Here is a 23,054-nt window from a genome sequence, read left to right as displayed (position 1 = left end):
TCTAGCTTTGGTGAACAAGTCAGTCGTGCGAAATCCAAAAGTCGCGGACAAACTCGCGGTACGATGTAGGTCTCCCTTCATGTTTTGAGAAAAATTAGTTTTATAAAACGTGAGAAAGAAAGAAATACATTAAAAACTTCGATTTCTTAATTTAATAAAATCGATTTATTGGTTAAATTGGTCATGTTTGATTGCATTGATTTTCTATAGAGTTACGATGCATTTGTACATACTACATGACAATATTATTCTTTCCAGATTAGTTTCATAGTATTTGACAAAATGTTTAACATATGTTGCACACACAATTACATTGTAATTTTATGCTTTTAAATAATGTGATAAACTATTCATTCTATATCACGATCACATGTTCAAATATTAATATCATTGAATCACAATCACAGTTGTTTAACTAACCAAGCTTTATAATAACTAATATAATCAAGATTTTCCAAACATAGTATATGTCGATTATGAATGATGTTATAAACAACAGATTTAGGACACAAAACTTTTGGTCATCAAGATATAATATCATTCCACTTGGTATTTTGCAAGCAACATTCAAATTTGGCAAATCTTAACTAAGTTTCAACGTCAGTGGGGACATGCTTTTTCAAGCAACATTTGACGGCGTCTAACGTTGGTCATGGATTTGTAGCGGAGGAGTTTGATTGTGTGTTATGAGTTTGATTTTGATAGGTGTTAGTTGTGTGTAGCGAGTTTGATTTTAATTATGGAGTATTTGTGGTTTCTTGAATAATTGTATTTATGCTTCAATTTTTTTAGTTAGGTAAGGGCATTTAAGACATTGTTCCTTTAATTATTTTTCTATTTTATCAATTTAAATAAAAAAATTCTATTTATCTAAAGTAAACTTTCTATTTTGTTATTATTTTTGTCAATCCTTATTGAGATTCAGTCCTAGTTTTCAATTTTGTTGGACTGTTGATTTCAGTTCTTATTCGATTCTTGTTTTGCTCTCAAGCGGGCAGAACTCTACTCTTTATAGAAAGGCTTTCGAAAAGAAAAGTTAGAGACAAGTTCGGGTACTCCGTGGTGAGTGAAAAGGAAATATTAAATGAAGTTTTCTACTCAATGATCAGGAGAGCGAATTGAGATTATTGAAGATCAAGTGACGCTTGATTGATTACATATTGTTGATGTCTGACTAAGAGGGAGTGTTTCCTTTTGTTGCTTCCTATGACAAACATCAGTGAATGTTCTTATTCATTTGTTAGTAAAATGTTATCACTACGTACAACATGTTGAGACTATATGTATATATGTTTGTACTGTTTGTCTCATAATTCTGTAATCATTGAATTATATCACAATATAATATATAATCTCTTATCACATGTCAAGCACCCTCTAAATATAAATATTGTATCGTCGAATTGAATTACCAATCTTTATTCTCTCAATCTTAATTGTTTCTAAAGGCACCTTGTTAACTAAGTCTTCATTTTTTCACAAACATGAAGAAGATGAATACTTAGTGGAATTTATGTTTGCAATTTAGTAAATTAAAAAAAGTACAAAATGGTGACGGGCAACGGCAAGAGCCGGTTTGCAAAATAAAATAGGGCCCACTTCTTTGTTTTCTTTTAATTTCCAATTCCGACGTGGCATATTAATATTAATATTGCTTTTGTTTTTGTTTACTTTCTTTTTCACTTTTTTTTAATAAAATTCAAAATTATAACAATATTTGTATTTTTTTTATTTATAAAAAGAAAATTTCTTATTATGTATAACCAATGAGTGAAGTTTGTGTGGAAAATGGAGAAAAGCTTTTTCTTTCTTTTTTTAATGAAAGAAGAAAAAAAAAAGAGAGAAATGATGTAAAAGCCTTAAACAAAATAATTGTTAATTTAAATAACATTTTCTTTAATGTTTTGTTTTTCTTTTGTTGATTTATGTAATAAAATTTGAAAATTTAGATAGTAATTTTACAATTTTGAGAAGAATCTTGTACAATGAATAATGTACATTATCAATTAATATAATATGAAGAAAAAAATAGTATTTTAACCTATTAAAAAAATATTTTAAAAAGAGACTTTGTTCCAAAAAAAATCATGTTAAAATCGTTCTTTTATTAATTAATTAAATTCATAAACTCTTTTAAAATTTAAATGATATAAATTGACACAGTTGTAAAAATTTAAAATTTAAATCGTTACCATGGTTAGGATAGAATTTGAATGCAAACGATTTCAACTTTGGATATAAATGAAATATTAATTTAATTTTGGGAAGCTTTGAATTTTCAAGTTTGTTGTTTCCCTTTTTCAAATATTATTAATGATGGTTGATGTTGAACATTCTCTCTTTTAAGTTGAAGGAGGGGAAGTGGCTATTCTCTTCTTAGCTTCACTTGATTTGATTTCATGATAAGGTTATCCTAACAACTTACGAATAAAAGTCTCTCTTTATTAAAGAACAAAGAGAGAGAGCTTTTATAAAATTGGAGTGATTTATTATGATAGACAAAAAAATCGAGTTGAAAACCCAACCAAATTGAAGGTGACCATTTGGAGATAAGGAGAGGTTTAGTCGGCCGTGTCGGTTTGGAATGAGAACATTTTAAAATATTCAAAGGTTTAAATTGACCTAAACCATTTATCGATTGACCGACTAACGGTTAGTCTGTACGTTTTTTATAGTCGACATTGGTTAGAACATTTACTAAATTGATCATAGTTGGTTCGTGTCGGTTTGGTCGAAAAATCAACTCTGACTGACCAATGACCACTCCTATTATAAATAATCAAACACATCATAAACACATAGGCAACAATTAATATGAGCATATCTCAATGAAGATAAATTTTGTACTATCAACTTCAAAACTAAAGATATATATGAGAATTTATAAGTAATTACAAATCTTTGAAGATAAATTACAAACTCTTCATGTAAAAACGAACAACGTTTATTATTGAATAGGTAAATTATGTAAGCTTAAGTTTGGTTGTTACAAATCCACACATACATAGCTATCTACAATTTGACTATATTCTTCGTTTATGTGATGATTCTAAGGAGGTGTTCAACCACATTTCTCACGAGGCTACTATATAATGGTAGTACTGCTCAAAATATATCTCATATGGGTTTGATCAAGTCTACTCATTTGTAGAATTGAGAAATTCTTTCGTGTTTAGTTCAATTGTATTTAAGGAATTTTTTTATAGTTCAACAAACATTTCTCGTTTGGTTTACAAATATTTTTGTTTCTAAAATATAGTTGTTGTCAATCCGAGCATAACTTGCTAAATAAAACATTTCTCGTTTGGTTTACAGTTGATCGATACTTTAATTGGGATCTCTTGTGACAAAGGAGTGAATTATATCATTTAGTCATATCATAATTTGATATTAATATGATTATGAATAGAAGTCTTATGAAACATTACCAATTCATATAACCTTTTTTTTTTCTTTGGTACAATTGATTGATCCACTCCATGTTAATCAAAACTATACTTCAAATTTAGATTTAGGTGAGGTTGGAGTGAACCATGAGAGGTTAAAAGTGATTTAGAAAAAAAATGACTGACTTTTTCACGTTTCATACAACCAATTGATAGCACACTTTTATTTCGTACCATTTTTAAATACAATTTGACAATTTGTATTGAGTTTTAGATGACATTTATAAAAATCACATCACTCTTTGATACAACTTTTACTTTACGATATAGTTTTTTTTTTAAATAAAAAAATTGAAAAATATAACTATTTCTCTTAATTCTACTTACCAATTAATTAAAGTAAACAAAATACACATTTTAAACAAACTACTTTAAAAAATTTAAATTATAGAAAATAAATGTAAATTTCCTCTTTAGTTATTATATATAAAATATAATAATACAAAGACCAGTTTAATAACTTTTTCGTTCCTTCTTCGATATTTATTTTAGAATTCTTACTTTCTTTTATTTATTATTTTTCATTATCTTAATTTATTTTTCAATTTTTAATTAAAAATATTTAGATTTATAAATTTCTTTTATTTTCCAAATTCAAATTTTCATTTGGGTTGTATTCAAATAAAGAAAAATGAACTAGATTGTTTATAAAAAAATTAATTTTGAACTTTGAATTTTGAATTTTCAAAATTTTAAATTTATATATTGTTTGGCTTTTCAAATTTAAAATTATCATTAGAAACGAAGTAAATTACTTAAAAATAATAGTAAAATATAGAGTGTCGTGATATTTTGCTATTATTTATAAATATTTTTAGCAATTTTGTTATTTAAAATATCTTTTTATATTTTCTGAAATTTAAATTTTAAATTTTATAATATGAAATTTTATACATTGTTTTAAAAAGTAAAATTGTGAAAAATAAAATATTTATAATTTTATTGAGGGTAAATAGTCTGTTTTGAAAAAACCTATTTTTAAAATTTATTACTTTTATTTTTCTTATAGACAAAACTAGTTATAATTTTATAATAGTTAAATTTTGTTAGTTGATCTATTTATTTAGATTCATTTTAATATTTTTTTCATTTATACACGTAATTTAAAATTTAAAACAAATAACTTAATTGAATTTGGTTAATTTTACATCATACCTTAAGTATATTTGACCGTTTATGTATTTGATAATTATTTTTTATATTTTAATGCATACTATATGTTTTTATTTTATATAATTAGATTATATTTCGAACTATAAAATATGTAAGTGGAAAAAGTACCAAAAACAAGAAACAGTTATCAAACAAGTTTCAAAAACAAAAACTAGAGATAGTTAAGCAAACATATTTCTGTTTCTTGTTCTAACAAAAGAAAAAACAAAGAACGAACAGAAAATGAAAACGTTATCAAATGGACGATTAATATTTGTTAAATACTAGAAACCAACCCATCCTAACATTGACCATACTAATTTACTCGCTACTATAAGTAATTTTTCTATAAATGCATAATTAACATAAATTATTCTAAAAAGTATAATCATTTCAAACTACGTCTTAACCAATTTTAATCTTGAGATTAAGAAATAAATAGAAACATTGATTAAAGTTAAAAGGGTTTTAATAAAACATAAACAATCTAATGTATTTAAAGCAAGAAGAAATGCATCTTTTCATTTGTTGATAATTACCTATCAAAATTTTAGAGATAAATCACATCCAATTTTAGTTTAAGGTAAAGTGACATTTACCAAAATTTATTGGCCTGTGATTATAAAAGAAATTGTTAAAAGTTTACATCCCTAATATTGAATGCATTATCACCAAACTCCATAATTATTTGCATTATTATTTATGTCACTCTCATCTTAACACTTAATCTCTTCTACAATTCACAATTTTAAATTGACTTAAAATCTCTAAAGGTACAACGTTATACATCTTACTTAAGAAAATGCTTTAAAAAAGCTATCGAAGAATTTATTGGATATATTGTCATAGATGGAAAAGTACATATTTTGTTTCTAACTTTTGAATCCAATTACTATTTAGATGTTAAGTTACCATTATTGCTCTCTTCCTCCTTAAATTTTGAGTTTGATTTGACCTTCATTTCTAAGTTTTAAAATGTTATATCATTACTCTTAAAATTTAAGTTTTATTTTAATTTGATAGAAAGAGCATGATAGATCGAAAAATCAAACCAACCAACCAACCAATCCGAAGTCGGTCGATCAAGAGGGATCGATTTGAGATTGGTTTAAAAAAGTTTCAAATAAAAAATTTCTAAGTGTTAAGCAGACCACCCTTACTCATGGATGTTGAGGTCAGTTTGATACTTTACTGGACCAACTATGGTTGATTCGAGGTTGGATTTTTTTAAAAAGACGATCACCTTTTTTATAATTATGTTTCAAGATTTGCATTTTTAAGCTTTTTTTTTCCCATGAAATACTCACTTCCAATCATTCGTGTCAATACTTATTAATGAATTAAAAATAATTAGGAAGTAAAAATTTAACTTTAATTTCAATAGTAAATGAAAAACAGTGAAACCTAACTAACTAACATTCTTTTAAATTCGTTAATAGGCATTAAGACTAAGAAATTCACTATTTAAATTCATTAATAGGCATTAAAAGTAAGGAAAAAAAAGTGAACATTTAGTTAAAATCTTAGAATCTAACAATCAAATGGCAATAAAACTCAAAACTTAAAAACTAAATAAGGAACAAACAAAATTCTTTTGAATTTTTTTTAGAAAAACTAAACTGTTTTGAAACCTAGAGGACAAACAAAACTAAACCCAAAATATAGGAACTAAAAATGTATTTTTTCCAAATCAAAGCAACAATTTTTTTTTTATAGCAACCAATAAAAGTTAAAAGACTAACAAAACATACATTGTGTCTAAATATAGGATGTTTTAGCTTTATGTTTTAATATTGTCTCAAATATCATCTAATTTGCAAATGAGCATATTGGGTAAAGTTGTAGCAGAAAACAAACCAAGATGATTTGAATTTAATTTTTAAAATAAAAACTAAGTTGGGTGAAGTCGTCCATCTTTATGATAGATAACCAAATTTGGACTTTGCATCTTGCAATTATTGAAGTTGAGGACTTTAGTTTGCACTAAAACCATAGCATTCGAACTATATTTTCCAATTTGATTGAGCATGAACAAATGTTTCTTGTTACACACTATTATAGTTCAACTACCATGAGATGCCTTTGATCCAACTCATGAAGTGTCTAGACTGCTTAGGAGATGTTTGAAACGTGGATTAAGTATCTTAAGCATGTGGATTATCTAACGCCTCAGATCCAAGATTCAAACTATTCCTATGTTGGTGACCTCTTCAGAATTTTCCTAAGAATGAAGTGAATAAGGGCAGAACCAGTTAAAATAACCTAGCTTGATATGGGGAGATCTTTACTCTACGCACCAAAAGATAAGTAGTTGATGTAGCGAAGTCGTAGGGAATGTGAGGAGCTACTTCTAAGAAAGATTATTATCAGCTCTCTACCTCTTCCCTTAACAACTTCCATACTAACTCTTGATGATTGTGTCTAAAGAGGAGACATAGAATGAAGAGGATTTGAGGACTTCCCTTCCAAGGAAAAGAAGCCAACTTGTTTTCTGTATGACAAATGCTAGATCCCCTAGGGACCAAATTCATATTTAGAATCGTGATCCAAATCCTAGGCCTCAAGCATTAAGATTAAGCAGAGGGTTTCAAAAGCTTGGATTTAGAAACGTGTATGACATTCTCTATTTAAGCTAATGTGCCATTTTCTCCGATAGTCCCACCACACAATGACAAAACACAACATATAACTTGAACAACGAGTAGGCTTTACTGACACCATAATTTAGAGAGGCGTAGACCTCTGAGCATGATTTAAGAATTATGTTCTCTAGCAATTCAACAAAAAAAAAAAATGCTTACAATGATCATGGATGAGAGTTTTGAAAATTTTTCTTAATATGATCAATGAGAATGGAAAATTAAATAGAAGAAGCAGTTGTGTCGCTAAACAAACTGTAACCTCAAATGTTGGCTGTGAATTGGTATCTTAATTCTCTGAAATATTAGGTGTTGCGCCATCATTGACAGAACTTCTCCTTGATACTATTTCAGATGCCCAAGCTCGTCCCAGTTCTGTCTGAAACTTTCCTGAGTGAAGATTTATGGAATAAATGTGTGATTGGCATGTCCAAGTGCTAACAGAGACTTAAAATAAGAGTATTCTTCAAAATGAATGAAATGCAGCTGGTGTAGTTTTAGAGAACAAGAGTTTCATTAATTTCTTCTCTAAGAGCTTACATGATTAACGTTTCACTTCAATACACTTTTTTTTCAAAAGACATGCCAAACACACACCAAAGAAAAAAAAACGGAAGATAAATAAATGTACCTGCAGTTGACTGAAAAAACTCATCCAAATCTTTTCCTTGCTCTGCACGCAGATAAACAATTTTGATTACCATCATCAGTTGTAGTATTTAGCGTAGTCAAAGATAAGAATAATAATAATAAGACAAAACTATTTAAGAATAAAATGATCTAATAACATTATTGAAAGCTTTAGGAGAAATACTAATTTTAAGAAATGTGCAAGCCCAGAAGGAAACAAAAAATATCGTGACAAGACTGAAGTATTCTTTGCAATATTCCCCCAAACCTATTTCTGATACTCATTTACGTGTTCATTTATTTATTTTTTGTTTGAGTTTAGCATACCTTTCTTAGTTTCCATATCCTGATCTAGGCTATCAACCAATTCATTCCTCTTCCCACCTCTTTGCCTTGTTAACCTGGTAAGACGAATCTGCTTACTTCTTTCTTGTTATCTTCCCAACTATATTTCCAAGGGATCTCCGGAATTGAGTGAGCTCGAACAATTCTGTGTAAGTCAAGCTTCTAGGTCCTTTAATCTCTTAGAAGCATCAACATTAGCTGGTTAGTTTGTTGTTTCTTTAGTTGCCTATCTTGGCCCACTAGTTCCTCTCTTTGATGCTGAGGTTTTTCTTCCTCGCTCGAGCTGGAATCTTGTGAATAAGTTACCCTTTCATGCGTGATGCTAGTCAGTCTCCTATTTTTTAAAATGCCATCTTTATTAATTTAAAGACCGGACTTTGGAGTTGGTCTCTGTGAAAAAAAATGTACTAGCGTGCTGTCTCAACATACAGAAAGAAATTTATTGCTACAAGACAAACATTCCTGTTGATCTTCGCTAAGATTCTTGAAGTTCCACAAATGTGGGAAACAAAACCTACCCTTTCTCCTTAGTTCTTGTTATTCTTGATGAATGCATTTTATGAGACGAACTGGCTATGAACATGAACCAGCTTTCAATAGTCGAGGAAGTATCTTAAATAAATTATGTTTAGATTAGGTATCACATACATGCAAGATGTAATCTAACCATGGACCCTTGTCAATAAGATTTTAAGACTTCAGCAAACCGTTGTTACTTCGCCGTATAAATGTCATAGCATAACTTGCACTTCCTTCCTCTCCAACTTTCAAATTTAACATATGCTAGCCATTAAAGAAAGCATTGGCTTTTGAGAAATAAGTTTAACAATTAAAAAAACTATGTAAATATATATCAGGAAAAGAAAACTCACCGTTTTCATACTCTAAAGCTTGAAGAATCATCTCCACCTGAAGAAAGTCATGAAAAGTAAATATAGGTTAAACGATATGGATATAAAACAAAAAAATTCTTTGCAGTCGAGCATAATTCCCAAATAAAATTACCGCATACACTCCCTGGTCAAATAGTTAAATAAATTTCCACAATGCTCAAATGCGATGCTAAAAATATCTTATTCTACTCCATTTTTCTCACAAATTTTCATCAACTGACTACTGCTACAGCTACCTGCTGCATTTTGATCCATTATAGACTATGCAATAACTTTATTGTCCACTCTCACATCCCAATAACAATCAGCTAGAAAGATGTCAACCCAACATCAGTCAAAAGATGCTATCACTGTCTCTTGTAAGGCTTAGTCCAACTTATTTATCTTAACATTTCAGTTTTTAGAAAATATATTTGAGATTATAAGTGCTAAATTATTGTTTATGCGCATATAGCATATGTGCAAGATGCTTGTTTGAAAGAATTACAAAAAGACAACATCAATGGGATCAAGCAGAGCAAATATTAAGCATGGAGCTTAGTTGCATAACTTGCTAAGCTTAGATAGCTTATTACCTTATCAAGATCCTTCACAATTTTAGCTTCTGGTGAACTGTTATTTTCATAGTCCATCCACAATTCACTGATTTCCTGGGCTGCAATTTTCACACAATTTTTTTTAAAAAAGAAAATGGTGTTGACAGCCAAACAATGATATACGCAGGAAAAATATATCTTGACCATTGGGAATGAAACTCAAAATATATGACTGGATGTGCATACCTCTTGATCCACCACCAAGTAACTTGCACATGTGGTCTAATGCTTCTTGTTCACGTCTAAGCTTTTCCGACTTTGAAATCCCATCATATGGGGTAATGTCACCAACAATTGCTGATCAAATGATATACACATTATGAAAATTTTCATTTAATAACAGCATTCCAACAAGCCAAGATGAATATGGTTGACTGTTTGATTGCCTACAGAAGCATGAAATAGATTGATTTCTCATCCTTTTTAAGGCAATAGGTTGACTACTTGAATACCTAAAACATTCCAACAGTCTAGTCTTTCAATGTTACACTTTTAGGGAAATTGCCAAACTATAAGAAATCAGAACTGAATTTTAAAGAAAATTAGAACCCCAAGAACATGGAATTCATTTCAGAAAAACATACAAGCAACAATATAGATATCGTCATAGCCCAACATCAGACAAAAGATGTTATCACTGTCTCTTGTAAGGCTTAGTGCAAGTTCAAATCACATTATTACATAACGAACGGAATGGGACAATTAAAGTATATCTCACCTTCGGCAATGTCATGTACAATGGCCATTTTTATACACCTGAAAATATACATAAATATAGAATCAAAACACCTTCCACACACCGTTACAAGGGGCAAAAACAATGAAAAACGGTGAAGAATGAACATATCATAAGAGCTGAATAATGAAAGGTTAGGAATAGCAAACTTGTCTCTATCAACGCCCGGAATATCTGAACTAATGAGTGCCATTATTCCCATTCGGTACATATGATCTGCTATGGATTCCGGATCCTTGACTCTCCTCTGAACCCATCCAGTTCTTTTCGTAGTCTAATTCAGATTAACATAAAGTAGCATGGTCAAACAACACTAAAAAACTGTAAAATATAGAACACGAACCAAATTAAGATTTTTGTACGGATGACCTTTTCACAAGAACCTTTATGATTAATGACCTGCCTCCAACAAACGGATGAAATCTAACCTTCCACTTACATCCGAACACATTGTTATATTTTATAACGTGTGTTACATGTTGATCCCATCCGAACACATTGTTACATGTTGCAGATGACCATGTCTATTGTAGCTCTAATGTGATTACCATTTCTATTGTGCTTTCATTTTTTTCACAATATTCATGGGAAAACGCAACATACTGTGAGAAAAATGAGAAAAACACAACAAACTAGCGTATTGTGTTAGGGATAGCCAAGTGTAGCTCTAATATGTGCCTTAAGTGAGTAACGCAATTTCGACATGTTTTGTTCGTTCATGAAACACATCACTGTGTGCTATTTGGATAGCACTCTTGTTGTCACAAATAAGAATAGTAGGCCCGGAAAAAGTGACTCCCGTATCTTGTTGTAGCCATCCCAACAAAATAATCTCTAATGCAGTATCAGCAAGAGCCCCTTGGCTTTTGCACCAAAATAATCTCTTTCTTGCTCTTCCAATCTCGTTGAGAGTCACCAAAGAAAAGGCAAAAGCCAGTAGTGGAGCCCCTTCATCGAGATTAGTTGGCTGTAAGATCACCAGCATGAATACCTCACTTCAGTTTTAAGAGGTATGGGTCAATGGTCGTCCCTATCGTGTTCTTCATTTTCTCACCCAAAAACACAAAAAACTATGAAACAATAGGGAAAACACAATAGAAAAATGAAAGATTGTGATTGAGATGATCATCACGTTAGAGCTACAATAATATTTTAAAAAGCCCTCTCGACCTTGCGCCTAGGCTCAAGTCTTGTGCCCCACCTTGAAAAGTTGAAGCCCTATGGCTCAAAGCCCTCCCCTTGGGGCTTGTTCATTATTTTTGAAAATAGTAGTAATTAGTTTTCCTTCTATTAAGTTTTTTAAAAACTAAAACTTACTAAGCCTAGATGCAAAATTTCTTGTGTTAGAGGTCTTTTTCTTCTTCTGTTTTTTTCCCCATATTTTCACTTCAACTATGCTTTCTCTTCTTAATGTGGTAACTTTATACATAGTGCACCTCACAAAAAAAACCCAGCCTTTTTTCTTTTCTTGTGCCTTGCGCGTAAGCCCCATAAGACTATTGCACTTTATTGCGATTTGAGCTTTAGAAAGCACTGGGCTATGATATGTATGACCATCTCTGATGCTATACTTCAGTGTGTTATGCTTAAGAAGAAGGTCCAATTTCATACATTTATGGGGGCGATTCATCAATAAAGACACATGTGAATGGATCACTCGTACGTAAAAAAAAAACTAAACCAGATTACCGTTTGGTTTATTGGGAGTCAAAAGGCTATTAATGAATAAGAGAAATTCATACTCTAACATTTAAACAGAAAATTGGGAATGAGCTTCATCCCCTGTTTGGCAACTATAGAAATTAAAAAAAAATAAAAAATAAAAAATAAAAAACTCAACAAATATTTATTCAAAGATGATTGATAATGATGAATCCATTAATATAAACCCTCAAAATTTCCAGTACTCCGCTACTAACTTTGGTTACAAATTTTCCTTAATCCCTTTTGCTATCATTTCTAGAAACTTAAAACTAGAGTGAGAATTGCTTGAGTGGGCAGCATTTAAAGTTACCTTGAGGCGGTGACAGAGAGTGAGAAAATCAATAGCGGAAGAAGCTGAAGCTGCTATGTCAGTGGAAGGAGGAGGAGGAGGAGGAGGATTAAGAGCAGCGCCGCCATGGAGGGGCGGCGAGGAGGAAGAAGGTTCTTCAGTTGCCATTAATGAAGGAGGCGATTTTGAGAGGGAAGAATGAAATTGAAAGGACGTTGAAGCTCCGAATGAGTGAAGAAGAAGCGTAATTGAGTTCAGCTACATTGACCCTTTGAAAATTATTTCTATTGCTTAATAAAGTTGTAATAACGGAAGAATTATTCATTTTCATTTATCGCATGTTTTAAATATCAACTTTTGTATTAGTTATGTTGCAATATAGAGCTTTTAGGAATAATTGCATTGCCTACCTATTTTTTATATTCCATTCAAAATGTCTCACTCTCTTCAAACAATATTGATATTAATTTAGATACGATCCTATCACGAACGAGTGAAATTACGAAGTTGCATTTTAATTAATTAATTTTTTTTTCTTCTTCTCTTCGAAGATCACAATTTTTCTAGTAAATCAACTTCGACGAAACTTTTTTTTTTTCATTTCTACTTCCTTCAATTATCTTTCTTCTACTAGAAATCTCATTTGTAACTAGCCTTGGCAAAAACCACACACCAACTCCCACGGCAAGAGAAAGGATATTAATTTACGAGTGAGAAGAGGAAGAGAGGAAGAGAAAATGCAGGAACGATACATGTTTCTCCATGTGCCAATGAAGTGTTTGTATGCTTGGAAGAGCTTAAGTTTTTCAAGTGAAGGGAGTTTACAAGATGAGTAAGAAAAAAAACTACTTCAAGTGAGATGGAGTCTAAGTTGTACTTGAGTAATATCCAAATGCTTAGAGTAGCATAACAACAAAAGGAAGGGAATATCGTAATAGAATTAAAGGCCTAAGTGTTTAGGTTAGTTAGACTCTCCCTAACATTTGTCGTCTATAAATAAATACAATGTTCTAATTGCTTAACTTAATTATGTTATTGGATTATCTTTCTCGAGCACACTCCTTCCAATGTAGGCACGATATAATCAAATTAGGTTACCAACTTATGTGTATGATCTTTTATATCTATATTTTTTGTAAAATAATAACTACATCCCAAAGTTTAACCGTAGGTTTCAAAAATAATATTTTTTATATTTTTCGTAATTTACACTTTTAACTTTAAAATCTTACTTCTTCCTTTCAAGGGTAGGACCTATTAATTAATTTACAACAATTATAACTAATTGAGTTTCACTACTCGAGTTTAAACTTTTAATTTATTATTTATTTTAAAATTTAATCGATAGGAATTTAAGTCACAAGCCATCATAAGTTAGTCGAAAGGTCGTGAGTTTAATCTAGAAAACCACGTACATATGAAATAATTTTGTACGATAACATTGACTACTAAACTTTGGAAAAAGATAATCGACGTTCGTCAAATTTTCTTATTTCGTTATAAGTCCGAAGATAGTTAATGTAAAAAAAATCATATTATTTGGACGTAGATGAGCCCAAAATGTCTAAAGCCCAAAAGAATCTACAAAGAGGCTTCTGGAAGCAAAATGTCCGTTCTTCACCTTCTAACAAATTCTATATACAAACACAATCTCTCTTCTTCTTCTCTCCCTAAAACCCAAATTCTCAGAACCAAATCATTTCAAATCTCCTCAGAAATTCCGTTGATCTCTGTAGAAAAATGGTTCGCATAGAAATGGAGGAACCCCACGACGAAGTTCCCAGTCCTCCGAAGCCCTCTTCGTCGGTCAAAACGACGACGGATTCAAGCAGCGTTCCTTCAACGTCCAATGCTAGCAAAAACCCTTCCGATGGTTACGAGACTGCCAGCGATGGGGAGCTTGGTGATAGTGCCGACGAGTGTCAAGAGAATCCTGATCAACATTCAGAACAGGAGGAACGAATTGCCACGCTCAGTGAAGATGAGATTAAGGAGGTTTTTTCTTTTTCCCATTCTTTGAACTTTGTTTATTGTTGTTTTCTGCGTTGTGTTTTATTTGCACTATTGGTTTCTTCGGTTAGTATGCCTTGACATTAGTGTTTTGATTATTTTTGTTCTGGTATCCGTTTTAACTTTACAGTACTTCGTGTAGTGCTTTTTTTTCTTTCCTTCATTGATTTTAGGGTCATTTACTCTGTTGGCAATATTGGTTCCCAATTGAAATGTTTGAATGAGAATTGATGAATGGGCGAAAACGATTAGTCTCCATATCGCTTCGAGTTCGATTAAGATATCAGGGGTCGTTGATTTTTTGCTTTCGTGTGCAATAAGGAAATCCCTTTTGAAACAAATTCGGAATATAGGGAATTTTAAGTTGTGGATAATTTATGGAGCTAAGGGAGCTGTTGGCAGTTTGTAATTTGTTTAGGATCTTGATTTTCCTAGTTGATTGTGATAATACAAGTGGCACAATCCTCTTATAGTTCTATCGTGGATTCCCCCAGTAGTAATGAGAAATGGGTCTCTTTTATCTAGAAATTAGTTACTTGGTAAATGGTCACCTAAGCTGTTGAAATTTTGTAATTTTCATGATATGCTCGTCCTTTATGCGGGCTCATTTTTCTTGGAACATTTCTTCTCTGGTTGCATGGATGTAAATTCACACATTACATATCTGGCAGAAAGCCTTGGCTGAAGCAAATAATGCGAAGTTGGCGGGCAACAAACTGTTTGGAGAAGGAAAATATGAGGAGGCAATATCAGAGTATGATCGTGCTTTAAACATTGCTCCAGACGTGCCCGCTGCGGTGGAGTTACAGTCCATATGCCATGCAAATCGTGGCGTGTGTTTCCTAAAACTAGTATGCCTTTACTATATCCTAAACTGAAAGAATCTAGTGTATTTTATTGTTTTGATATTTTTTCCATTTTCTCGATGCATTATAACCATATCTTTAATGACACCGGAGGGTTATCTGTCAACTGTTAGTAACTATTAATCTATGTGATTTGTACATCTTGAGGCTGTTTGACTCAGTTCACTAATCACTAACGTAGAAAGAAACCAATGAATTAAAATCCCGTTTATAAGTATAGAAACTTGTGGAACTTTGTGAAGACCTTGATTAATTTTGGGGATATGATGTTGCTTTGATAAATGACAAAAATCATAACATATTCTGTTTTCTCTTCTCTCCTTTAAATTGTATACAGAAGCTTATACATTACCTGAAAGTTGAAATTTAAAATAAACTCTCTATGCAAAGGATTTATTTCTGTTGTCTGATGGTCGTCCTTCCCGACACAAGGCCTCAGGACCGTGGACTTTCTCTTGAAAATTATTATCCTTCACAAAACCAAGGCCTTGAGGATTGATTTGATCTGTTCACATGCCTGAAAATTTTCCTTTTTACATCAGCCTCTAAATATTACTCATGCCTACTTCAGAGTGTATGCATCAAATTTTTTTCTTTTTTGGCTTGTGCATGAACCTGTGGAATTAAGCTTACCTCACCACAAATGACGAGGTTGTCCATTATGCACACACTTGTTGGTGTCTTTTAAGCTGTTATATCAATCTTCACATCGATATTGTCGATGGAATAGTCAAATTAGGAAGATAACAGACAGCATCTGAGCCATGATTACTTAACATTCTCTGGTTTCATTTTTAGTTACCTCATAAAGAAAAAGGTTGTCTTTTGAACTTAATTTGTTCGTCAAACATTATTTTGGTCTGATTGCTTCTCTTTTTCAATTGAAAAAACATTTCATAGAATGAACGAAAAGACTTCTAAATTGAGTTGGATGGATTGAAACTAGGTAGTTATTGTGAGGTTTTGCTTTAATTCCACATATCTTTTTTCTCTCTTCAACAGTATACTTTATGTTTGCATTGCGTACTGATTTTCTTGGTCATAATTTTTTCCAAGGAAAAATATGCTGACACTATCAAAGCATGCTCCAAGGCAATTGAGCTGAATCCTGCATATGTCAAAGCTTTGTCTAGAAGAGGAGAGGCTCACGAGAAGCTTGAACATTTTGAGGAGGCCATTAATGGTAAACTTTGCTTTGCTTTGCTTACAAGTTATTTTTATTTATTAACTCATGAGGTCATCTATATTTTATTTGCTTGCAGATATGAAAAAGATATTGGAATTGGATTCATCAAATGACCAAGCTAAGAAGACTATCCGTCGCCTTGAACCTCTAGCCGAACAAAAACGAGAAAAGATGAAAGAAGAGATGATCGGTAGGCCTTTTACTGTTTTAAAACTATTTTTCTGTATCATATTTCATTCATCTTTGTTCTAGAACTTGCTTCCCCTATCATTGGAAATTTAGCCACGTGCATGCAAAGTAATGCCGTAATTTCTTGATGGACATTGCAATGCACTAACAAAGAACTGAACCAGAGGCTAACAAATTTTTGTTAGGAGGGGCAAGATTTTACGTTCTAACTTTATTACCTACAAAAAAATTTCAAGAAAAAACTTCAAAGCCTATTTCTTCCATGTATATTATTTTGGTCAATTACCACATTGCTCCCCTTTCCTCGCCCCGCCTTTGAGTGACATGCTACTGCATTTGACCCTACACATAGTTTGCACATCGGCCAACAGATGAATCTAAATGCTAAATACACATTGGATATTGTCAATTACTTCGTCATCTAAGTCGATAATTCGTTCCGTATTTTTATAATTTGCAATGCCATATTTTTTGTTCGAGCAGGAAAGTTGAAAGACATGGGCAATTCTTTGTTGGGTCGTTTTGGTATGAGTGTGGACAACTTCAAGGCTGTCAAAGACCCAAATACTGGTTCCTATTCAATTTCATTCCAACAATAGTCTGGCCTTACTCGATTTGTATTTACGACAACGGTAAGAGAAAAAGTACAAAAAAAAAAAAAAAAACGATTCCTGTATGTATTGACCATTGTTTCTTCCTGGATTTAGTGATCATGAACTGATGGTAATGTTTAAATTTTGGGGTATGGTTGGTTGTTCCCATGAATGGTTCATTGTTTATTGTTGTTACTTGTTACCTTATGAGGGTTTCTGTTCTACTTTGAAAGCAAAACTTGGGATTTGCGATCCCAGTTCAGGATCATGAGATCCTTTTCCTATTAGATAGGAAGGGTTGCACAAAATGTACTAAGTTGGTATTAATCATCGTGATTTGAAAAAAATAAAATTAAAAAGTTCTAAGTTAGTATTAATCCATATGATTTGTAGGAATGAATTTATAGGCATTTCAGGATGTGATGTACAATAGGTTTCTTTTTCCTTTATTCCTTTTGTTTCGTTTTCGTTTATGGTTAATTAATTTATTATTTTAAAAGAAAAAACAAATATAGTTACTCTTTTGGATAAATGAGTCATAATCAAGTGATGAACCTGATATATTTTTATCATTGCCAATCATGAAAATTGTATTTCTTGTTAACTTCTTTAAATCAATCTACCAGTAATAGTCTTTGTTATATACTTCTATTGCTGCTAACATGTAGAAAAACACAACTATCAAATTAGCAGCCTTGAGTCAATTTCTTTTCAGCTGCTTGTTTTGTTTATCATCAACTCATTGCAATAATCTTTTTCTACAAGTTAGAAGATAAATTGTTACTAGGATTTACAAGAGTCGAGGACTGATTCATAGTAATAAATATGTATGTTCATCAAAATTGCAAAAGTTGAATAGTTTTGTAAACTGAACTGAAATCATATTTGTACGGTTGTTAAAATAAGAAACCTAAGTTATGTAGTTTGATTAGGTTTCAAAACTAAAAACTGCATTAAAACCGAACCGACTCTTACACCTTTGGTGGCTCCATCTCTATTCACCTCAACTCTCATCTCCCGAACACACGTCCCTCCATGACACATCACCTTGCAGCTCCACCTTCGTCCACCTCACTACTCCTCACTACTCACTTCCACTTTTCACCTCACCTCACACTTCGACCTCTGTCTCACCTTCATTGCTCACCTCACCTCACAACCCGCCTTTGATACTAAAATAAACAAAACTCATAGTTTTTCAGAGGTAATAGACACTTAGAAAATATAAAAGATAGTGGTGTGTGTGCAACGTGTATGTATATATAACATAATGTTAAGAGTAATCTATACTAAATCTAAACCAATATGAATTGTTCAAATAGTAAAAAAAATGAGACATAGTCTTGATAAACTAAAAATGTTAGATATATTGTTACATGAGTATAGTTAAGTTGACATAACAAATGAATAAAATGATATCTATACAAAATTTTGGATTCTGTGGATGATAGTATTTTATATATGACTATTACAGATAAAATTTATTATAAATCGTAAATATCCTTTAAAATTTGTTATTTTTGAAAATTCTACGTCTTACTTCACAACAATAATTTAGGGATATAATTTGTAAATTAAATTTTCTCTAAAAAAAATGTTACGATAAAAAGACCCAAATATTTCATTTGGAGTCCCTCTACTTCTCACAAATTAAATGAATATTATGATTCGACCATCTCCGATTTACACGTCAAAATCAAATCAGACGCTTCGTTCTTCTTATTCTTGTTCTTCACCATCTTCGGTTCATTCAGATACGCAGCTGCAAACTCATCTACATTCTGCTCTAATTTCAACTTACAGCTTCCGAATCCAGCTTCTATAGATGGCAAACCAAGGTGCAAAGAAGCGTAAGGAAGAGAACGCTCGTCATATGGCGAATCTTCGTCGCCTTATCATTGCCTGCAACGTATGAACTTCTATTTCATCATTTTCTCTCTATTCTTTTTCACTTTTTTATCCGTTGTTTGTGATTTATTATGCGTCTTCATAAATAATTCTACTTGTTGGCAGATTTCTGGAGTTCTATCGATTTTTCCTTTGTACTATGTGTTTTACTTTTGGTGATTTGACTTGAAATTTGGAGGTGGAAGTCATTTTGTACGATTGTATGTTTTTTTTTCATAAAGGAGCAGCAATTGATTTTGTCCTACTGTTGATAATTGAATATTCTTGTTGTAAGATTTTCTGGAGTTTCTCGAAGTAATCGAAATCGATCGGTTTTTTGTTTCGTTTTCTTTAATTGATTTGGAAGTAATTGTAGGGTAGGATGAGCTGTTTGTTTCATACACAAACAATTTACTACTTCGTTTCTCTGTCCATCTACTGAAAATTTTAATTTATCGGTTTCACTTCTAATGCTATTGATAACAAGAAGTGAAAAAAGTTTTTTCTGTTTATTTATTTTTCTAAAATCCCCAAATGCATGTTCTCCGAATCAAACTATTGTTAATTAAATTAGAGCAGGTATCAACAAATGTGAACTAGAAACGTAGGAATGTAAGATCGAGGGAGATTTTTTGTGATTTCTTCAATGCTATGAGATTACTTGAGAATTGGAAGGTGGAGAATTATTTAGATTGTCTTTGTTTCATGCAGTAAGTTCAGAGTTTGTTTTTGGTTTGTAAATTCTTGTTTAGGTTTTCTAGCATTTTTCTTAAGATTTGTCAAAGGTATAACCGTACAACTTATAAGCACCGTTCTGAGCATATCCAGAAACTTCATCATTTTTGCTCTAATCACGATTCATTAAGCCTACGAGCGCAGTGTGGCTTATGTTGTTTACTTTGTGTAACTTAAGTTGCTTATGTAGGTTATTTATATATTGGTTCGGATGCTGATTTTTCATTCAAGTTTCACCTGGAAACACTGGATTGGTCTGATTTTCACATCTGCAGCTTATTTTATTCCTTACAACCAACTTGAAAAAATGGCACAGCCAATCTATGGGGATGATGGTGAACTTCTAGATGGTGGATTTGATATGAGTACTGGTGGAATTTGTGGGTATGTCTTCTTTCTTCTTAATGTATAACCATTACATTTCAGTTTCATGCATGTTTTTATCTCCATTATATAAAGTAATCGTTGAGTACAGACCTGGCATGATTAATTGTTCTGTGACCCAAGTTTAAGGTGAGCGGTTTCTCTGAAACTTGCTAAGAATTGGTATGATATTGTTCACCAAATATCAAATTTGATGAGGAAGGTGAAGCTATTTTTCTTGATCGTCATTACAAAATTCAGTCTAAAATGCTTGAAATGGAAGAAACTAGTGATTTGCTTGGCTTAACTCTCATTTCTTCCCACTCTTCAAAAGCCCAGCATCTTCAAAGTTACCCCTTTTGTTGGGGCTTTGCTCTAAGATCCCTGAGCGCCTTTTTCTTCTTCCTTCATCTCTTAAATACTGGCCATATCAACCTCGTCAGAACCTTTCTTCTCAACATTTTGTAGCTTCAAAGGCCTTCCTTTAGCAGCTGAGATAAGGCTTAGGCCCAAGTAAAAAAAAAAAAAGAAAACAATGAGAGATCACTCGTGCATGGCAATTGGTGGTTCAATTCACTGATGTACAACTGTAGCATATTATTCTATTTCAGTTTCCTCTACAGTTACGATTTCCTTTCCGCCTAAATTTCATGACTAAATTGACCTTCATTTACAGAATTGTAAATTGATATTTAGTATAATTGTCGATTGGCTTAATAACTCTCCATGAGGGCAATATACACAAAAATCATGGTTGTTTGGTCGTTTGCTTTACTGGATCTTTTAATTTTCTTGAACATATTTCAAATTGGATAGTGATAAGCAAACTTGCAGCTTAAAAAGGTATTGGCTTATTTGGTTTTTAAGTTTTCTGGTAAATGGTTCTGCTCTACTGGTTGCTTTGATCAATTGATGTGTTTATCATCATCAATGTGACAGAACAATTCCATGGCAATATATTTGGCCTACAAAATATTGAGTAGTTTTGTGTGGGGTTTTTCATTCAGTCGCAAAGGTGGTGTTTGTTGGGAGTTGGGAGACATTAGAGATTGGGTTTAAATGATTTCAACTTGGAAAATCTTGTATTGTAATAAGTAGCTCTAGTCCTTTATGTTGGTGATATATAATTAAATTTGTCTTCAACCACCAGCCTAAGCTTTTGGTTAAATTTGTGGTTTGATATGATATCAGAACAGGTGGTCCAGGGAGGTCTTGTGTTTAAGTCCCTGCATGGTCGTTTCCTCTTCAATTAAAAATGATTTCCACTTGTTGGGTTTAATACTTTATAATATGGATGAAGTAATTGAAAGGAACAAATGGCTTTTCAGTGACTCTTTTTCTTCTTTTAATCGTTTTAGGAATCTTGTTGTGTCGCCTGCTTTTTCTTGGGAGTAAAACTAAGCATCCCTAAAACTAAGCATCCCTTCTCTCATTTCATCTTTTCTTTTTTAGTCAGTAATTGGTGATCCCTTATGTAACAACCTTTTGCTGTTCGTGGTTCTTCATTGTTTATGATGAATTGTTTCTTTTACCGAAAAAATTATGGATTGATTTAAAAAAAGAGGTTGGAATCCAAAATGGCTAGCCTTCCATCTGTTAACCCTTTCTTGACATTTCAATAACTAATCGAAACATCTTGATGGTTTATCTTGTTTTTTGCAGCTACATGCATGATGTGATCTACATTACAAGCTTTGTGCAAATAATGTCAATCCTCTCCGGGAAGTTTTGGTACACCTACCTTGTGGTAAGGTCTATTTACTTTTGAAATTGAACTTTAGGCATAATTAGTACTAATATCCTTGCGCCAACCCTGATCTTTGGGTGGGAATTTCTAAACATCAATGTTTGTGCATCACTGCATCAAATAGAAAATTCAAAATACTTTGCCAAGGATCCATATCTAATTAGTATGTAATGTTCATTCTCCTGTTCTTCTGCAGATTCCAGGATTCGGAGTATATAAATCTTCCGGTTTTATTCGAGGTTTGTTGTCGCAAGGTTCTGAGGTAATCTCTCCCCACTCCAATCAAGATTTCTATATTTAAAATCAAGGTCCGGCCTCCTCTTTTTATACACGTATATACTCGTGTGTGTAATTTAGGATGAACCCGAGGACGAGAAGACTCGCAAGAAGAGGGAAAAGATGGAGAAGAAAGCCTCAAGAGTGAAATTTATGAAGACGAAGAACAGATAAAAAAGACTAATCAACTTATGTTATCAAATGCAAAATTGAGGAAAAGGAATGAAGACACAGTCGAGTTATAGGTACCGTTTGAAGTTAATTTAAGTATGTGTATTTGATCTGACTAATTATAAACAGGTATGAGAGGCTGAAACAGTTCATTGTAAAAACTCTTTATTCAGTCAACTGAGGATTTTAGAAGGTTCAATCCAGATTCCTCTTTCAAAATGACATCAACAGGTACACAACTTTTGCAGCTTTGGGTTTCATTTAGTAGAGAGAGATACCAAAGCAATAGAGTTTAAAATCTCTTTTAAATTTGTTTCTACACTTGTGGATAGAATTTGAGCTCAACAATTTTGCGTTATTTTCTTACGACAATTTTACTCACCGTAATGCTTGAGTTTTTTAAGTTATAGTTTTTATGGATGGAGTAATGTACTGGTTTTATGAAAGCAATATCTTGTCCACAAAATCCAACAAAATATACTTTATGGAAATAAACCGAACTTAAACACATTAATAAAAAGAGAGAATGGTTTTATGAAAGAAAATTGCTATGAAATTTATTAGTTCTAAAATGAAATTTGATTGGTTATTTTAAAAGACA

The 23,054-nt window shown here is 32.0% G+C and overlaps 3 protein-coding genes across 6 annotated transcripts; 2 read left to right on the top strand and 1 right to left on the bottom strand.

Annotated features, from left to right (window-relative positions):
- Positions 1-7,284: 7,284 nt before the first annotated feature.
- Positions 7,285-12,719, bottom strand: LOC101213841 (HD domain-containing protein 2). Of its 3 annotated transcripts, none has more exons than XR_004214758.1 (9): positions 12,452-12,719; positions 10,587-10,711; positions 10,420-10,457; positions 9,888-9,998; positions 9,681-9,760; positions 9,085-9,121; positions 8,195-8,546; positions 7,869-7,910; positions 7,528-7,627 (listed from the first exon to the last, which is right to left on the bottom strand). XR_004214758.1 is itself a non-coding variant. In XM_011650606.1 (8 exons), the coding sequence occupies exons 1-8, from the start codon at positions 12,596-12,598 to the stop codon at positions 7,527-7,529; spliced, it is 681 nt and encodes a 226-aa protein (XP_011648908.1). In that variant the 5' UTR covers positions 12,599-12,719; the 3' UTR covers positions 7,285-7,526. The 3 variants fall into 3 exon arrangements, 1 of the variants encoding a protein (XP_011648908.1); XR_004214759.1 differs by having other exon boundaries at positions 8,195-8,519; XM_011650606.1 differs by lacking the exon at positions 8,195-8,546 and having other exon boundaries at positions 7,285-7,627.
- Positions 12,720-14,017: 1,298 nt separating this feature from the next.
- On the top strand, positions 14,018-17,644 carry LOC101215122 (tetratricopeptide repeat protein 1). The gene is made up of 5 exons (XM_004144664.3): positions 14,018-14,425; positions 15,112-15,291; positions 16,363-16,489; positions 16,569-16,682; positions 17,165-17,644. The coding sequence occupies exons 1-5, from the start codon at positions 14,171-14,173 to the stop codon at positions 17,278-17,280; spliced, it is 792 nt and encodes a 263-aa protein (XP_004144712.1). The 5' UTR covers positions 14,018-14,170; the 3' UTR covers positions 17,281-17,644.
- A 1,260-nt stretch (positions 17,645-18,904) lies between these two features.
- LOC101215368 (transmembrane protein 208 homolog) lies at positions 18,905-22,867 on the top strand. Of its 2 annotated transcripts, XR_968645.2 has the most exons (6): positions 18,905-19,183; positions 20,087-20,280; positions 21,922-22,006; positions 22,203-22,268; positions 22,364-22,527; positions 22,627-22,867. XR_968645.2 is itself a non-coding variant. In XM_004144665.3 (5 exons), exons 1-5 carry the CDS (start codon positions 19,100-19,102, stop codon positions 22,454-22,456), a joined length of 522 nt encoding a protein of 173 aa, XP_004144713.1. In that variant the 5' UTR covers positions 18,905-19,099; the 3' UTR covers positions 22,457-22,811. The 2 variants fall into 2 exon arrangements, 1 of the variants encoding a protein (XP_004144713.1); XM_004144665.3 differs by having other exon boundaries at positions 22,364-22,811.
- Positions 22,868-23,054: the final 187 nt, after the last annotated feature.

Source organism: Cucumis sativus, chromosome 2 (assembly GCF_000004075.3).
Source record: "Cucumis sativus cultivar 9930 chromosome 2, Cucumber_9930_V3, whole genome shotgun sequence".
NCBI classification, from domain to species: domain Eukaryota; kingdom Viridiplantae; phylum Streptophyta; class Magnoliopsida; order Cucurbitales; family Cucurbitaceae; genus Cucumis; species Cucumis sativus.
The sequence above is the reverse complement of the archived record's forward strand: the minus strand, read 5'-3'. Positions and strand labels throughout refer to the sequence as shown.

Coding starts and splice junctions, on each gene's coding strand:
- LOC101215122 (XM_004144664.3), top strand. CDS start 14,171: ATGGTTCGCATAGAAATGGAGGAACCCCACGACGAAGTTCCCAGTCCT. Junction 14,426..15,111: donor GTGAAGATGAGATTAAGGAG/GTTTTTTCTTTT, acceptor CATATCTGGCAG/AAAGCCTTGGCTGAAGCAAA. Junction 15,292..16,362: donor GCGTGTGTTTCCTAAAACTA/GTATGCCTTTAC, acceptor ATTTTTTCCAAG/GAAAAATATGCTGACACTAT.
- LOC101213841 (XM_011650606.1), bottom strand. CDS start 12,598: ATGGCAACTGAAGAACCTTCTTCCTCCTCGCCGCCCCTCCATGGCGGC. Junction 10,712..12,451: donor CTCTCTGTCACCGCCTCAAG/GTAACTTTAAAT, acceptor AATCTGAATTAG/ACTACGAAAAGAACTGGATG. Junction 9,999..10,419: donor TGTACATGACATTGCCGAAG/GTGAGATATACT, acceptor TCATTTGATCAG/CAATTGTTGGTGACATTACC.
- LOC101215368 (XM_004144665.3), top strand. CDS start 19,100: ATGGCAAACCAAGGTGCAAAGAAGCGTAAGGAAGAGAACGCTCGTCAT. Junction 20,281..21,921: donor AGTACTGGTGGAATTTGTGG/GTATGTCTTCTT, acceptor TGTTTTTTGCAG/CTACATGCATGATGTGATCT. Junction 22,007..22,202: donor TTTGGTACACCTACCTTGTG/GTAAGGTCTATT, acceptor GTTCTTCTGCAG/ATTCCAGGATTCGGAGTATA.